The sequence below is a fragment of the Acanthochromis polyacanthus genome, chromosome 2 (assembly GCF_021347895.1).
Source record: "Acanthochromis polyacanthus isolate Apoly-LR-REF ecotype Palm Island chromosome 2, KAUST_Apoly_ChrSc, whole genome shotgun sequence".
Lineage (NCBI taxonomy): Eukaryota > Metazoa > Chordata > Actinopteri > Pomacentridae > Acanthochromis > Acanthochromis polyacanthus.
Window position 1 is genome coordinate 2,237,598 of NC_067114.1, and position 18,905 is coordinate 2,256,502.

General features: G+C 39.2%; 1 protein-coding gene across 3 annotated transcripts in view; it reads left to right on the forward strand.

Annotated features, from left to right (window-relative positions):
- glceb (glucuronic acid epimerase b) overlaps positions 1–18,905 on the forward strand; it is a 94,692-nt gene that overhangs the window by 64,072 nt on the left and 11,715 nt on the right. For 2 of the 3 annotated variants that reach the window (XM_022190040.2, XM_051936684.1), the window contains one exon: positions 11,797–12,042. In XM_022190040.2, coding sequence (XP_022045732.1) covers positions 11,797–12,042 — 246 coding nt within the window. Of the gene's footprint in view, positions 1–11,796; positions 12,043–13,846; positions 13,900–18,905 lie in introns of all 3 variants that reach the window. The other variant, XM_051936695.1, reaches the window with a different exon arrangement.

Here is an 18,905-nt window from a genome sequence, read left to right on the forward strand (position 1 = left end):
GAGTAATGGTAGCCGGTGTCTGTAAGAGCAATTTGCCAGCAGTAAATAGGTATTTTTGCTGAGATGGATAGTGCAATTTCCCACACTGACATTTTTTTCTTCTTTTTTTTTTTACATAATGAAGGAAATCTGCTTTTTGGTTTATCACACAAACACAACCACACTCGGTCGTCTTCTTTATATTAAAGCCAGACATGAATGTGTGTCACTGCTTGATGCACTCTTTCAGGGAGCAGAATAGGAGAGAATAATGTCGTTAGAAAGAAGAAGCAGGAGGATCCAGTCTGTTATATTTGGTCAGTTTTAGCTACCTTGTGTTTTATTATCAAATTATTTTGCACATTATTTCCTCTGATTGTTCCGTGTGTAAAATGACCTCTCAGGTGAAGCAGATGTTCTTCAGTAGCTTCTTATACTCGACCAACAGACAAAACCCTGAATCAGTTCTGTACTCTCAGATAACATGACCTCGAAGTTTTTGGAGTCAACCAGGTCATTCATGGGAAACGTCTTGATCCTGAGAGTTTTTAAAAACAGTTTCAGTTTATTTTAACCCTTACAAGGCCATGTTTCTGGAGAAGTACACATACTAAAACCACCTAATCCATAAAAATATCGATCAAGTCTTGCCAGGTCGCATTGTCGTAGACGTTCGTCATTGTGAATTTCGGCCGTGTTATTACGGTACACGGCCCGATAAAAGCTTCGTAATTGCAGCTTCGTTGTACGGCTTTATCATTTGAAATAAGCAAATTTGGGGCCAATGTTTATATCTCACCATTGGTCGACTTAAACATACGGGTGTGTGCATATTTTATGTTAATTAGCGAGCCGAGAATGTTTCGGCTGTGTGTACGAGTAAGCGTGAACCGAGTATACTCGGCCCCGCCTTTTTAAGGGTTAGTGTAATGATTTTAAATTTGTAGTTTTACTAATTTACAGTCTGCAGTTAATGTCTTCTCTGGAATTTTTACACTTTAAGGACCGGATTGGACCCTCTGGAGGACCACTTTTGGCCCGCGGGCCTCATGTTGGACACCCCTGGTTTAGGGTGACGTATCACCTCGCTGTCCTACAACAGGAGAAGAACATTTAGAAGAAAATAGGTCAGACAGGAATCCAGTTAAACCTGAGCTGAGCAGTTTTTCTCACCCTCCTGTTTCCTGCCTCTTTTTGGTACGACATAGAAGACTCGTCTACGTTCTCATGTTGTGCACACATTAATTAAACCCTCCTTTGCTCCTTAGCACATGTGCATGCATCCACACCTCAGTTCATTAATTAGCCTGTCACACTCAGAGCTGCCGCGGAGCTTAAACAAGGTTACGGGAGCGTTTCTCTCCAAATGCACCCCGCTAACGAAGAAAAAGTTATTTAACGGGACCCTCAGCAAAACACATTAAATGTCATAATGGCCCTTTTACATCGTTGGAGCCTCAGGAGCCGAACTGGCAACGGACACGTTCTCAAATCACAGTGATAGCTCAAACTCAGACAGCCGCTCATTTCTAAAGGAAAAAAATCTTCAGACTGAAAGCGTTTTTTAGAGAAATTATTCTAAAATTTACTGCTAGAGAGGGCAAATTTGCATTTAAGCTCTCTGGTAGTAAATTTGAGTTTTTTTGCTGCTGGAAAATGCTCCCAGAAACAGCAGTTTATGTCGTTACTTGTCAGGAGGGTTTATAGTTTTATGGTGGGGGTTTAGAAACTGAATCCTTCCTTTCCTTTGTTGCATTAGAGCCTTCCTGAAACAAAGAACAGAAGCTGAGAAAAATGAAGCTCCAGCAGCCAGGGCGCTATCATTAGCAGAAGTAGTTAATCCTCTCTAACAACACCATCTTAAATCACGATCTGGCTCATTTTTTCTGTCCTGATCTCCACTCCCCGTTCTGCTGCAGGCCGGCATCATTTCAACATTTGCCCAAACACACAAAGTCCGAAAACACCGTTTTGAGTGCTCGATAAAACACAAACGAGACCCTCACACCATCGCTGTACAAACACTCTGGTAACACGTGGTCGCTCTTAACCTCACACCTGAGCACACTCAACCTGCAGGACTGAGATAGATGGAGCATTTTCTAGTGAAGTCAGAGGTGGACTTGGATGAATCGTCTCTGAGTAGAATCTAGGACAGGAAGGCAAACCGTCGTGGCTACAGTCAGGCTGCTGCGATTCCACAAAAGCCACAAAATAATTCAGTCGAGTAGTTTGTTTACAGCTTCATGTCAAATTAAATCAAATTGCGGTTTGGAGTCTGTGTGAAGGGAATGTGCTTTATGTCTGTGCTGTTTCCAGTGTTCAATTCCTGTGTTCTGGAAAAACCCCTGAGCAGGATCAGTATATAATTAAAGGACTTTTGAAGTCCATGGGATATATCTTGCATATATTTTTAATAAAATTAAAAACTCTAATGTTTTTTGTGTTCATTATGATCATGTCTTTACAAATTTCATCATTATTTATAATGAAAACAATCACTTATTAATAAAAAATGACTGGATATCACTAAAATGTCAACAAAATAACCGTCTGAATTTAACATCAACCACCTTCTAATGAGCTTAACAATAATTCAGAAATAGCTTTGACAATTTGTGCCTCGTTTTTGTCGTTTTGTGTCTCGGTTTTGTCGTTTTCTGTCTCAATTTTGTCATTTCGTGTCTCTTTTCTGTCGCTTTGTGTCTCAGTTTTGGCGTTTTCCGTCTCGTTTTTGTTATTTCGTGCCTCGTTTCTGTCGTTCCGTGTCTCAAGCTTGTCGTTTTTTGTTTTGATTTTGTCATTTTGTGCCTCGTTTCTGTTATTTTGTGTCTCGGTTTTATCATTTTGTTTCTCTTTTTTGTAATTCCGTGCCTCAATTTTGTCGTTTTCTGTCTCGATTTTGTTATTTTGTGTCTCACTTTTTAATAAAAAATGACTGGATATCACTAAAATATCAACTAAATAACCGTCTGAATTTAACACCAACCACCTTCTAATGAGTTAAACAATAATAAAATGAGCTGATTCACAAATAGTTTGGATTGTGTTCTTTTTAGTAAGTGGAGATAATCATGACAGATATTTCTTTTCTGGCAATATATCAAATTTTGTATGGAAAATAACAAAATAAATCCTTTTCCACTAAGTTCCCCGTTCCAAAAACTCCTCTCCAGGAAGTGTGTTCATTCCAGATCACATGACCTGCTCCACATGATGTCATTTCCTCCTGAAGAAAAGACTGGCCAGACTCCAAGGCTTTCTGACTTATTTCATATAAAGTAGTCAACAGGTTTACTATGATATCTTTATAAATAACTTCATATTTAAATTTTACTAAATTGTATATATAATGTTTTGAAGAATCTTTCTGTAAAATGCCATGTGGTGTTTGGTTGTAGGCGGCCATGTTGGTTTTAGGCCTGAAAACAGCAAAAATGTCAACTATGACACATAAAGTCCTCCAACTATATATTGACCCAGTAGCAGAAAGTGTAAAATAAATAAGTATGAATATAGTATTGTTCTCTTAAGTGTTTCATGATGTGTTTAGCTGAAACAGCCAACCATAATGCAAATGTTAAAGTAGCATTAAGCTTTTTGATCAACAGAAAACCCATAGACTCTATAAAACTTGGACATAGCTGCTGTGTTGTCACCTGTTGGTTTCTGGTTTCTTTAGAGTTTGACATTTGATCCACGCCAAGTTGCTATTTTGAAACTAGATGCAAATCTGACTAGAAAGTTCAGGCGTTACCATAGCAACCAGGCAAAAATAAGGTGGCCCCGTCCCTAGCATACCCAGGTTTATTATCCGTTTTGCTCTAAATGGGACCATAAATTTACATCATTGTTACCATGCTGTGTTCAAGGAGTCTCAAAACCAGTGATCAAGATGAAAAATGTATTAGGAAGATATTTACAGACCCAACAAATCACGTGAGAAGTAGCATCATTTTCTCGTAAATCATCCACAGCGAGAGTTGGAAGAGTCGCCCCCTGCTGGCAGCGAGAAACTATGCATGCTTAAGGCATTTCTATGTTTCAGACTTTCTTATAGACAGTTTATGACAAAAGCTCATTGATTCATGAACTTGTTATTCATGGCTACATGTGAGCTAATATTTCCTACCTTCCTGATTCATGCACGCGGAAAACAAAGAGCAGCACGAACATTTCATCACGTTTCTGACAGCCTGACTTAAGATGGTGAGCCCAGAATTCGCTGGTCTTTCAGTTTGCTGTGGGGCTCAGCAGCTCCTGAGGAAAGCTGTGGGTCTTTAGCTGCATCATGCTGAATTCTCTCCATTAACGTCTTTTCACGCTGCGATCATCTGAGCCCAAAAACAGTTTATTTAAAAGAAGCGAAAAGCTCCAAAAATGCTTGAGTTCCCGGTGAGTTCAGCGCAACGGTTGACCCCTCCAGATGGCACAATACAGACATTTGGTTCTCTGTTCAGCATATTGCCTAATGGAGCTTCATTATTTACTCACATTCATCCAAAGTTTCCTCTCAGCTGCTTGAGGTCAAAAACAAAAGTAGTGCTAAAAAAAACCCAGAAGGGTAAACATTTCTCAATTAGATTGTTTAGGACGTTTGCTGCCGTGTTAATTCCAGTAGGATTAGATCAGGAGTGTCAAATTCATTCTAGTTCAGGTTCCACATTCAGCCCAGTTTGATCTCAAGTGAACCAAATGAGTAAAATCAGAGCATAACATATAAACAACCACAACTCCAAATGTTTCCTTTGTTTTAGTGCAAAAATGTTAATTCTGATAATGTTCACATTTAAGTAATTATCTTATCATGAGCAACCTGAAATTTCCTAAGAAAATTAAATTCAATTCCATCCACATTCATCCTCAGTTTATCATTTCCACATTACAACTTCCAGATCACAGAATGTCTACAAAGGAACACAACATTTAGTCACACACATCTGGAAATGAATGATACGGGATTTTACTTTATGCTCAAAATGATAAGTCAGACAAAAAAACAACAAAAACAAGACAAAATATTACAAAAATCTGATGCAAAATGACAAAAACGGCAAAACAACAACAAATGAGACAAACGACACGAACCAAAAGAAAAAAGAAACAAATAATTTGACTAAAAAAGTCACAATGTGGCAAAACAATAAAGATGAGACAAAAAATACACAAATGACACAAACAAGACCAAAAGAGACATAAACAAGACAAAATATTACAAAAGTCAGACGTAAAATGACAAAAAATTAAACAAACAACAAAAAAGAGAAAGAAAATTTGACAAAAACGTTACAAAAAGGGACGAGAACAAGACAAAAAATTATACAAATGACACAAATGAAACAAAATGACAAAAAAGAAAAAAAATGACTAAAAAATAGACAAACACACTTGCACTTTGAGGGCCGGATTGGACCCTCTGGAGGACCACTTTTGGCCCACGGACCTCATGTTGGACACCCCTTAAAGCCTACTAGAATTGGCAGGGGACCTAGTCTTTTAGATTTCTAGAAACGTCCACTCTCTGGAACCATGGAAATATGTGGAGGCTTAACAGTCAATTCCACATGGATTACTTAGAGCGGTTTGTACCGCGGCGTTACCGTTCTGACAGTCATTTGACTTAAGTTGTCAGCAGAGATGCCAGTATCCAGACAGGCTGGGAGAGAAGTCTGGCAGCCGAGTGGAAGAGGACATCTGAATGTGTGCATTTCTCCAGTCGTGCTCTTTTATGAACACATTAATCAAGTAAAGCCGTTCTCAGTCACAGCTGTGATGACCTTACTGCTTTACAGTGGCATCGGTCCATGCTGAGTGCTTGTCCCTTTAAATATAAACATTAAAATAGCTTCATGTTCCATTAGTAGCGGGGATCAAGAGAAAATGCCTGTAGGCAGCGACACATGAGCGGTGTGGTCCAAAATCGTGAGGAGGAAGATAATGGAGCAGTCACTGGACGCCCATTTATTCAAGTAGACTCTTCCATGAGTGCTGCCAACTGTTAACTGGGTTTTAGTCGTGCAATATGTGCACCGATGACACTGTTTAAAGCCAGGAAAATCAAGTGCATTGTAGTAAATCAAGTCAAGCTTTATTGTCATCTAGCAGTACATACAACCATAGTACAGGCAAAATGAGACGTGTTCCTCTTGGAATCCAGTAAAACAGAAGAAAAATATAACAGAATTGAAGCTATGAATGTCCAATAATATCGGCCCACCAATTTTTATGCCGATATTGGCATCAAAATGCAATATCGGTCGATATCGTTGTCGCTTTTTTTCCTCATCACGGATAAAATAATGCCTCAATTTTGCCGGGAGAGTGTGAAATGTTGTTTGAGACAATTTAAAAAAAAGCAAAATATGGCATTTTTTCCTTAACTTAAGTGAAATTAGTTTTCTTATTTTTGGAAAGCCTTGTTATTTTAGATTACAAAATCTTTATTGTCCCAATTTGGGCCATTTGATTTGCAACAGCAGTCAACAACGAAATTCATACTATAAAGAGTATAGTACAATACACAGAAACATAGATACAAATACTATGATAATAAATGTCACCAGGTAAGTAATCATGACCATATGTAGCCTACAGTGCAAGGACACAAGCCTAAAGCTTATTTAGAAACCCTTCAGCCTTATTGCACCTGAGAATGCAATCAATGGGGCATCACAGTAAAATGAGGCATGATGTGTTGATTCCATCACAGGAGATTTAAGATGTTACCTAAAATTAGTTAAACAGCCCACATATATCGGAATCGGAAATTGAGAGTTGGAAAATATCGGCATATCGATTATTGGCAAAAAAAAGCCAATATCAGACAAATAACAAATGTTAACTTTGAATTTATTTCAGCGAACATTTAATCGCTTTATTGCCTCTTCTTTATAGACAGCACAAATTGTTATAAGGTAAAAATGGACTGAGTGATTCATGATCTGCAAGGATGGAATGATGTAATTCAGGAAAAACTGCTCGGCTTCCGCTCTGCAGTGAGGAACGACTGCACACAGCTCACCGGTAGCCGTCTCTGTCACTTTCGCTTTTGAGAAGGAAAGAATTGAGCACAAGCACATGAGAAATGTTGGTGGAGTGGTGTGAATCTGTGTGGATGGGCTGTCTGCACTGGAAGCTCTCCAGGGAGCAGCAGAAAACTGAGCAACATCTTCTGCTTGTCAGTGTGACTGCCACTCTGCAGTTAAGAACAAGTCTGCCTCGAATAATCCCTTACACTGGTGCACGAACAATCCATTAAATCTGAGCTATTGCAGAAGAAAAACGTCGTGGAAGTGATGCAGAGATAAACACCAAACATCCAGCTCTTCAGGAAGGAGGAGTTGGTCCTCAGAGATCGTGCTGTTGGTTATGGTTGTCCATCGAAGACTAATATCTGTATTTATGAATGGGGCATAAGAAAGCGATTGTGCTCTTTTTACTACATTAATTATTCGTGCCTCCTTTCTGCAAATAAATTAAACCCTCACGTCACATAAACTGCATGTGCTCTTTCGGCAGCTGTATCGATGAACACTGGTGAGCTGCTGCTGTCCAAGCCGCCTTCAGGAAGAAGACTCTCTCTGTGACCACATTGCAGCTGACATAAATGTGAAATGCGACTCTTTATTGCGACTAAGCGATCATTTTACGTGTAAATATCTGAATTCACAGCCCAGCTCCTGTTTTTTATTAGTGTACGATGAGTTTATCGGACGACGTTTTGGTTTTTAAATCTGTATCTTGTCGGTGCAAAGCTGCATGTCAGAAATAGCTGTGAAATGATCGCTGGTTAACATTTCAGTCAATCTATTAATCACAAAATGGAAAAATGAGTAAATGAGAACAGCTCTGTTGTGAGTTTGGCTGTATTAAAATGCAGTATATGTGTGCAGAGAGAGCAGGAAAGAAGTAAACGGACATAAACATCAGCTGAGTTTAGCCTGCAGTGGACCCACTCAGTCCTTATTTATTGATTTCAGCATTTCAGAAAGCGTTAAAAGCGTTAAAACCTCCTCCTGGCTCTGACCTGTGGGCACACAGTCAAAGCTTTTGGTCATGTTAGCTGCACACCATGCTCACACTGAGGATTTTCTTTTTTGATGCCTCCAAAGCATAAATAATCCGCTGGGTCTTTAGTTCCTCGGATGCTGGGAGTGCATTAAACCTCTGTTCACTCGTGCAGCCAACAGCAGATCATTTGATGTGTTTTATTAGAAGTTAAGTAAACCTGGTGGACGGGTACCAGCTGCTGATTCTGACTGTCTCATCTTAGAACTTGCAGACAGTAAAGGGACAGGTTTTTACTCATTTTTAGATTGACAACTACAGGAGGTCCTCAGCTTACGTCAGAGTTCTGTTCCTACGGTTTGATGTAAGTTGATTGTCTTTCTGAAGTCTGAACTTCAGTGAAAATGTACAAAAAACAAAACAAAAGCTGTTGCGTGCATCATGATATCGATGCATATTTTTACAACTACAGTAACAGAAACACTCAGTAGCTCACACTAATGGCGCTTTTCCATTAGCACCTACTCAGCTCAACTCTGTTTGTGTCGGTTTTCCACTGAGTGCCACCTCATCGTGGGTGGAGTCGTCGTATCACAGCGGCCCGGTCACGGAGTTAGCATTGATGACTAACTAGCTAGCTTATTGTCTGCATACAGGAGACGACGACGTTTCTTTCAAAATATACTTGTTTGTTTAAAGTGAACTGGCCGCCATTGGGGTAACTAATGTGAAAGTTTCTTGACGTCACAAAACACTCGCTGGTTTTCGTGAAGGAGTCGTCACACCCTGTCCAATCAGTGGCCTGCACTCTGTAGACGTTACGTTATCAGCTCCACACAGCTCACCTGGAACCCTGGGCCAGTAGGAACTAAAATAGCTGGTACCAGGTGCTACGTCCTGATGGAAAACCTCACAACCCGAGTGGAGTCGAGCCGAGTAGGTGCTGGTGGAAAAGCGCCGTAAGACTCAACTCGGAAGGAAAATACCGGCGAAAATGTAAACGCTAGTGCCACATGACTGCTGTACATACAGTATTCATCCGTTCCACTCACCATCTAGTTCAACTGAACCAGTTCCAACGTAATGACGAACTGCGAGGACGTCGTAAACCGAGGACATCCTGCATTTGTTGCTCGGATTCTGCACCTCAACTGGATAAAATTCTTACTTGCTTGTGAAGCAGGGAGGAAATCTAGTTAAGGGGGAGCTGGAGGAACAGCATTAGAAAGTGTCTTTGTATTCTCGCAGCTATTATTCTACAAGACACACAAAAAACCAAAAGAAATGAATTTTCATCATGTGGGACCAGCAGTTCCCTCTCAGCAGAGTTCCTGTGAAGCTCCTCACTGACAGGTGAAAAGTGGCTTCATCTTTGAACAATGCACGACCAAAAACCAAAGACAAGACAAAGAAGTTTCTAAGGATTTTTAACAGATAAACATGTTGCCAGAAAGAACTGAAAGACTCCCCTGCATGTTCCTGCATAACCAGCATTTATGTGTAATTCTGAAAATGTTTATTGAGCCCAAAAGAAAAACAAATGCATCTGCTTTAAATATCCTGCAAAATGCTCCTCAATCAGCATTTTTATGTTTGTTTGTTTCAAACTACCTCAGAAACTGTTTATTGCCATCATTTGTCACCACGGTTCATTTTAACAGCTATTTTTTGATTTAAAAAGCACTTTGAGCTCCATTTTATGTCCAAATGGTTCCATAAATAGAATTCATCACCATTAACAGTAGACACACTGTCAGCAGCTCCACAGTCTTTAAACATGTAAACACCAGAGGAAGGTTTCACATCCAATCATTTCCACTTTATTTGTGGCATAAATAGATTGATGTGTTTTCATCTATTGCTTGAGTCGTTGTCAGTCAGCTTTCAGAGTCTTTTTCTTCATCCTAAACAGCACGAGCAGCGATAAAGAAAGTGGAACAGTGACCAGCTATGCATGCAGCCGTGATTAGTTTGTAATGAGGTGGCACATTGTCGGCCCTAATCTCAGTATATTACATTCTGTTCAGAAGGATTGGGTTTGGAAAGCACATGTGCCCTCGCTGTCAGAAGGTCTTAAAGTGAGGTATCCGTTAATCAGAGTGATTGTCCTGCCGGAGCTATTTCTGGCTGCGTGAGGAGAGAAGCTCGCCTCCAGTGAATGCAGTAGATGAGCTTGAATTTCACCACAAAGTCCTCCGTCGATGTTTATTTTCTAACCCTTTTCTGCAATTTCTTTTCATGACTAATTCAGGGCCTTTCTCTTGACCGTGGTTATGAACTCAATGTGATGCTGCGTTTACCAGATGCAGGAAACTTAGGACAGAAAGACAAACCGTTACATCTGCTTGAAATATCCTGCAGGTGGCTTACAAGAAAAACAAGATGATGATGTTGCCGAAGATTTAGATCAGAGGAGTCAAACTCATCTTAGTTCAGGTTCCACATTCAGCCCAGTTTGAGCTCCAGTGGACCGGAGCAGTAAAACCACGGCATAAAAACCCATAAATAACCACAACTCCACATGTTTCCTTTGTTTTAGTGCAAAAAAGTACATTCTAATAATGTTCACATTTAAGGAATTATCTCTCTGCAAAACATCACCAACAACCTGAAATTTCTGAAGAAAAATAAGTTAAATTTCATCCACATTCATCGTCAGTTTATCATTTCCACATCACAACTTCCAGATCAAAGAGTGTCCACAAAGGAACACAACATTTAGTCACCTGGAACTGAACCACAGAGGATTTTACTGCATGATCAAAATGACAAAAGTCAGACAAAAAAAGACAAAAAAACAAGACAATGCAACAAATATGACACACAAGATGACAAAAATAAGACAGAAAGCAAAAAGAATTAGACAACACGAAACAAAAAAGAGACAAAAAGCTGGATGAAAAAGTAGCAGAACGACAAAGAAATGGACAAATGACAACGAGACAAAAATAACATAAGCGAGAAAACAAGACGACAAAAAAACAACACAAGCGAGACCAAAAGGAAACAAAGACGATGCTTAAAACAAAGAATAAAGCAAATCACAAAATGACAAAAACACAAGACACAAAAACAAGAAACAAAATGACAAAAGTCCGACAAAAAAGACAAAAATAACAAAAACAAGACATAATACGACAAATATGACACACAAGATGACAAAAATAAGACAGAAGGCAAAAAGAAATTGGACAAACAACACGAAACAAAAAAAGAGACAAATGGCGAGACAAAAATAACATAAGCGAGAAAAAAATGACAAATAAACAACACAAGCGAGACCAAAAGGAAACAAAGATGATGCTTAAAACAAAGAATAAAGCAAATCACAAAATGACAAAAACAAGAAACAAAATGACAAAAGTCAGACAAAAAAGCCAAGAATAACAAAAACAAGACATAATACGACAAATATGACACACAAGATGACAAAAATAAGACGCAAAACAAAAAAATTGGACAAACAACACGAAACAAAAAAGGAGACAAAAAACTGGATGAAAAAGTAGCAGAACGACAAAGAAATGGACAAATGACGAGACAAAAATAACAAGCGAGACACAAAACGAGGGGGAAAAAAAACAACAAAAGCGGGACAAAAAGGAAACAAATACGATGCTTAAAACGAAGAATAAAGCAAATCACAAAATAAGACAAAAACAAACAAAATGACAAAAGTCAGACAAAAAAAACAAGAAAGAAGAAATCATGTACGGTACAATGTAGAAGAATACCAAGCTTAAAAATGTTGTTTTCTGTCTTTTTTTTTTTTTTTTTTAAACCATCCCTGTCGCTCTGTTTCCCTCCCAGGCGTGCCTCTGTCCACTCAGTGGGGTCCTCAGGGCTACTTCTACGCCATCCAGATCGCCCAGTACGGCCTGAGCCACTACAGCAAGAACCTGACTGAGCGCGCTCCCCACGTGGAGGTCTACGACACCGCCGAGGAGAGGGACAGCCGGGTCAGCACGGCGCCGTGGAGCGTTCCCAAGGGCTGCGGTCTGAGCCGTGTCCACGACAAGACCAGAGCTACCTCCGTTCGTCAGTTCAGCGCTCCAGGTATGTCAGGATGGCCTCAGGGCGAGCAGCTTATCTCCTGTTCACGGCGGCTGTAGCGGCTCGATATGCAGCTACGCCCTCAGGACAGGATGATAGTCTGCAGGCAGAGGAAAGCGTCTCGGCTGGCAGTAGACGATCCGCCGCGTAGTGACATTCCTAGAAAGTGTGATAATTAAAGAAGCAGCAGACAAAACAGTTCCATCTCCTGCAGCACACAGACCTCCAGCTGACTTTATTTTCTCTGCATAGTTCTCATTTTCAGCCAGATTCTAAATATCAGTCGACTGTTGTCTCCAGATGTTATCATCCACAGACGGTTAACCTTAATTATGTTCATTGTTCAAAGACAAAATGAAGCTCTAAGCTATGTCTGGGTAGTCTGCTCCGTCCAAGGACTTCCACACAAGAGCTCAAATATAAACTGTCAGTGTTTAAAAACAGCGGGGCTCTGGTGTGTTTAGAGATAATACTGAGTCTGTGTTGGACTGTTTTCAGCTGCTGATTAATGCACATTTGGAAGTGTAGTGAATATTTATATGGATTTCCAGTAATATATGGAGATTAACTACGTATTCACTAGATCAGGCTGTGAACAGAGGGGATAAATTTATTGTCTCTGTTGGTCTTTTCACTGCTAGTCGTGGATTCAGAACTGTGTAGACTCAATCTGCTGCGCTGGAACCTTGGTGTTAATGATAATCAATAAATAGAAGTGATTTATTGATCATTTTCGGGCTGTGACCAGAAGTTTGCTGATAAACTCTCCTTGCTGTAATCACTCCGTTTAAAATTTTATTACAAGTGCACAGTACAAGCAGCATCAAAACAGAAATGGTTCATATCTGCATCCAGACTGCTCCTTTTCATTTCACAACATGTGCACACTAATCTGAGGTTTTAGGACCTCTAACATTAAGACTTTGCAAACGCTGCTGACCCCGTTTTAGTCTTCTCTGGTTACTAAACGGACAAAAACTGCCATTTTTCCCTAATTCATCACCCTCCTAGCATGTAACCATCCCAAACAAAAACAAAGACATTTTGGGTCAGTATATAACTGCAGGACTTTTTATATCATAGTCACATTTTTGCTGTTTTCAGGCCTAAAACCAACATGGCCGCCTATAACCAAACACCACATGGTATTTTTACAGAAAGATTCTTCTAAATGTTAGATATACACTTGAGTAAAGTTGAGTGTTTTTGTAATGGAGAACTTAGTGGAAAGTGATTTCTGTGACACAGATACAACTTATTTTGTGCTATAAAACTACACGAATGACCACAAACACACAAAACAACTCATTGAGACACAAAATTTTCATAAAAAGAGACAAGATGACCACAAACAGACTGATAATGACCACAGAGACGCAAACTGACAAACAGAAAATTACCAAAAAAAAGCTCAAAGTGACCCAAAATGACCACAGAGAGACACAAAATGACCACAAAACACTTAAAATTACCACAAACAGTCTGAAAATGATCAAAAAAGAAACAAAATTATCATGAAAACACACAAAACAACCACAAAAAGACACAACATGACCACAAAAATGCACAAAATGACTCATTGAGACAGATAATTATCATATAAAGACTCAAAATAACAACACAAAATTGCAAAATGAGCACAAAAACACCTAAAAATTACCACAAACAGACTGCACAAAATGAGCAGGTGGTGTGATCAGCTGTTTTTGTTTCTTTCCATAATAAATAATGATGGAATTTGTAAAGACATGATCATAATGAACATAAAAAGCATTATTATTTTTAATTTTAATATATGTGTATGCAGATACATCCCATGGACTTCAGTCTAAACCAACACCCTGCACAGCCAGCTTACAGGTGAGATGTTTTCTCAAACGGAACTAAAAGATTAGAGAATGTTGTAATTTTCAAACCGCATTAGTGCGGGTGTACTATCGGACACTAACCTAATAAAAAAATCACTGAAAACCTTCCTTTCATTTTGACGTAGAAGGTTTCAGAACTTCAGAAGTCCTTCCATGCTGATGAATATTACATAAATATAACCGTTTCTCGTGAAGTTAATAGGCCTTCAGAAAACGGCGAGTTTCATTACTTGTAATAAAACCGGCTGAGGAATGGGACCGTCCTTGGTGCCGTTTTGCACAGTTTCAACTCGGATGAATCGAATTTAATTCAGCTCACTCACTTTGTATCCGAAGCTCATATGGAGCTGAGGACGCTCCGCTCCAGCCTTCCTCCGACTCTGTAGTCATTTATTGTGTGCGGCCTTCTCCCTTATGCGTCTAAAAATTGATCTGTAAAGACGGAAAATATGAAGGAAAAAAAATCGCTCCTTAACCGCTCTTTTTATTCTGCTGCGAACAGAACAGTGTTCAGGGCTGCAGTATGTAGCGGGAATGATTCAGAGACATAGGGTTAGCAAGAGTTTAGTTCTCATTGATTTAGAAGAGATGTAGCAGTTTAGGGGCTGATTATCCAAGAACGGCGTCGCTGTAATGTGTCCGTTAACCCGTTAAACTTCAGTGTACCACCGGTGGTACACTTACTAATTTGCATAGGAATTTCAAGAATGTCCAAAGGCTGCAAACGCGATTATACAAACACTATACGCCGATGGAAAGCTTAGATTCTCATGAATCCGCCGGTATAAACCACTTTCAGATGTGATTACCACAGCGGGTGAGAAAAACACATTTGTCCGACAAAAACGAATATTCATCCATCCGTTCTCTGTACACGGCTTCAAAGCACACAGCGCGACTCACATTTCCGGGTTCATTATTACACACAGATGAAAATATTCCACAAAAAACGGCCATAATCCAACCTTTTACATCAGATGAAACAAGCCAGTAAACTATTTTGTCCAAAACATGTCCTGAAGTCGTATAAAATCCACGAATCGGTCGTTTTCAAGGAAATGCACCTCACGATGCCCGTCCAATATTCCCCGTATTTCTCGTCATATTTTTTATTTACAAATAGAATATTAGCGATTTTTTTGTACTGAAAACGGCTGGAATTGACTGAAGCTTAAAGGGTTAAATACAATGTGGTGCTGTGACCGCAGACATCAATGTTTAGATCAGAAGGATTTCTAATCAGTTTAGATCTGCACTAACTTACATCATAAAACATCTTAACCAGCTGTTAGATCCAGTTTAAGTCTGGTTTCATCAGCTATAATAACCTTCTCTGCCAAATTTACTCTGCTGTTGTCCATTAAAGTTAATTCTGTGAGTTGGCAAAACATCAAAAAGAAACTTGGCTGCTGCCTGATGAACCCTCCTGTTGTCTTCATTTACGAGCACCAAAAAATATTGGTTTTTTGGTGCCTGTAGTTTTCTTAAGAATTTTTTTTGTTGAAACTTTTATTTTATAACATTTTTTGAAAGAACATTTTCCGAACAATGAACAGGGGAGCCATGTTTCCAACATCAACAAAAATGATAAAGGCCAAAAAAACAAACATACAAAAGAAAAAACAAACCTTGAAATAAGTTAATACACACAGGTTCATACTCGTATACGCACACATACATACAGACATGTTTATTCGCTTACAAATAGATATATAAATAAAGAAGGAGTAATAAAGTAATTTAGAGAAATAAAGACAGAGGTGAGGGTCTTGGAGAGAATTACAAGTCTACATCACAATAACGGTATCACAATGACAGCTGTTAATGTGTATCTGTTTCAGAGGCTCAGTAAACACCATTTTTTCCATCGTTTTTCTCCCTGGTCTTTTTGGAGTCTTATAGAGAAGGTCATTTGCTCTAGAGTATGCAGCTGCTTAACAATGCTCACAAAGAGGGCTGTGGTGGGGCAGTTTTTCTGGAGCCAGAATTTTGTGATGGTTTTTTTAACTTGCTGCCAGCAGAATCTTAAGAAGGTAAGTGTCATTTAGATTCATACCATTTAAGAAATATTTGTATCTTTTTTTATTTCCACCAAAAAATGTTCAAAAATTTCCCAAACATGTTGAAAATGTGGACATCAGAAGTTTCACTGTGAAAATATATTTTTTCCACATTTTCAAACTTTAAAACGGTTTAATTTTGACCCACAGGACGACAGGAGGGTTAATATGCTCGGTCTCTGTGTGCCCTTCTTTATGGATTCATGCTTCATGTCAGTGCAGGTAGCACCCCTAAAAATGATGTTCCTATTCAGCTAAACTGAAAGAAACTTAATTATGTTTTCAAAGAATCATGCTTTATCACAGAAAGGTAAGACGGTTACATAATAGGAAAGACTAGCAGTTAAAAGAGCCACAAAGTCTGAATTAATGTGGAGTCCTGAAGTCTACAGCAGCACCGTCACCCAGCAGACTGGGTTCATGTCTTCTCTTATTATTCTTTAGTTCATTTACACCTCCAGGTTAGTTTTGGTGTCACTGCTTGGTTAGATTTAGGCTCCAATATGATGGTAATTATAGTTCAAATGTAACCATTTCATGGCATGTTTGAAGCTTCTCCTCCGTTTTATGCGTAATCAAAGTGATGTTTCCCGTGACGGGTCACAAACAGACACATCCAGAAAATACAGAATTGAGAATGTGGTTAAACATTAAGATTATCACTTTAAAGAATAAATACCCTAACAAATATGTGAAAAATTAATACATTTTTCTGTAGAAAACTAGGCACGAAAATCGATTTACGTTGATCTGTAGGAACGTAAGTTTGATGTATGTCGAAGACCTCCTGTGTATAAATTAGAAACACAAGACTTCAGCTACACTGGAAAAAATGCTCCTCTCAAAACAAGGAAAAAAAACTTAATTCAAAAATTTTTGTTATCTTGAAATAAGTGAAAAAATCTGCTAATAGAACAAGTGAAAAATGGCTTGGTAAGATTTCTCAAAATAAGAGATGATATTTAGAATATTGACATCTTAAAATTCGCTGGTAAAACTTATTTTAAGCTCTATTTTACAGGATTGTCAAGCTTAGGTATCCTAAAATAAGCCAGACATGCTAAAAAATATATCAATTTTTCACTCAAAAATAGATTTTTGCTTTCATGTAACCTCCTAATTTGAGGTGTATTAAACTTATTTTGAGTTTTCTTATAAAATACAACTCAGAACAAGATCATTTCAAGATTTTTTGACTTATCAAGATATTTAAGGTGTATTGTCTTAAAACAAGTCCCTCCTTTTTCTGAAACATCTCTTGTTAAGTGAATTTATCTTAAATCAGGTGGGATGAGACATTTTAACTAAAAATAAGACAAACAGGCTTGGTAAGATTTTGAGTTTTTGCAGTGTACAGCACCAAGATAAGTCAGAAAAATCAGTTTTTCCTGAGTTGTTCAGCCCTTCAGTGGTCTGTTGTTGTGCTGTGAAACAGGAAATGCTGCAGCTTTGTGTGTCTGTCATGAGTCTAAACATCTATGATGAAAATCCAACTATTTGTTACAATTAAGATTAGAAGTCTGGCCTAGTTTTACGGCTGTAAAATGACCAAGGCCAGATAGTTGGCAGTTATTTTTGGAATTGGGAGAAGTCAGAATGTTTTACCCAGGGAGCTGTCTTTATTCTTCTCTGATCTCCTGCTGATATTTCCAGGACTCTCTTTCTCTCTCTCTCCGTCAAGCTGCTGTCTTCTCTACTGTAATTTTCCCCTCCTCCTAATTCCTGTGCTTTCAGCCTCTCATCATCAGCAATTTCTTTTCCTTTCACCACCCTACACCTTTTTTTTCCTCCCTGCTCTCTCTGCTCTCTGCTCACCTTCACTTCCAGCTCGGCTCGCCGTCGCTGCTTCTCTTTCCTTGACATCGTCATGTTTTCATCATCACCACTCAGCCCTCCCTGAGCAGCCTTCATTCTCCATTAATCTTCCCCGTCTCCCCCAGATCTCTGTCAGTCTTCCACCTCTGTTTACTCATTTCCGCCCACTTATCACCCCACAGCAGTCTTGTGCTTCCTAAGTATTGCCGTCATATTCGCCCGATCCATTCTAATGCCTCCTTCTGCTCTCTCATCAAACTTTCCTCATTTTCTCCCTCTGCTGTCAGTTTCTCTTTCTGTCTTCACCTCCCACTCCCATCTTCCTGTTTGGGTCTTTCTTCCCTCCTTACTGTATCTAGGGCATGGCTGTTGAACTATCTCTCAAAGCCTCTGACAAGTGGATCAATCGTCTGTCCCCTGGTAATAACCTACCATCTACCATCTGTACATTCCAGCCCAACACTGTCTGCTACTGAGCACCTTTATTTTCTCAATCCCCTTGCGGTCGATTGATAGTTCAGAAATGCGTTTTCTGCAGACCGTTCTACCGATAGTTACGCTATTGCAGAAAAATAGCCTTTGCAGCACGCTGTTATTGTGTATGTGATGTGCTGTAGATGTCGATGGTGCGGCCCAGATTCACATTTCTTGAACTTTAGCCGGAGCTGTGCTGTTCTTTTTGTGCGCCGCCGTTCACTGTTGACAGCTGCTTCAAATGACGACAAGTTAATCAGCGTTCTCGTCTTCCTGAGTAGCCAGACAGCAGCATTGCTTTCACATTGAGACCAGATAAAACAAAACGTCTTTTCCCTCGACCAACAAGCAGATGCAGCTAAAAACTGCGTAACTCGTATTAGCATCTGAGCTAACAAGGCCAAGTGTAGCGCAGCGCCAGTTTCAGAGTGATGAAGACTCCACCAGTTAGCGTTAGCAGTTCAAGAGGATTTAGTGTGTTTTTGCACTGAACTGCAGTCAGTTTAATTTGGTTTTATCGGCACTGATAAACAGAAAAAAAATGGTGTCATCCTTAAGATTTCAGTCCCGGTTGATTATCTTTTCAAACAAAAGGACATTAGCCATGTTTGGTGACAGATTTTTATGCATATGTTGAAGAAAAGCGTTT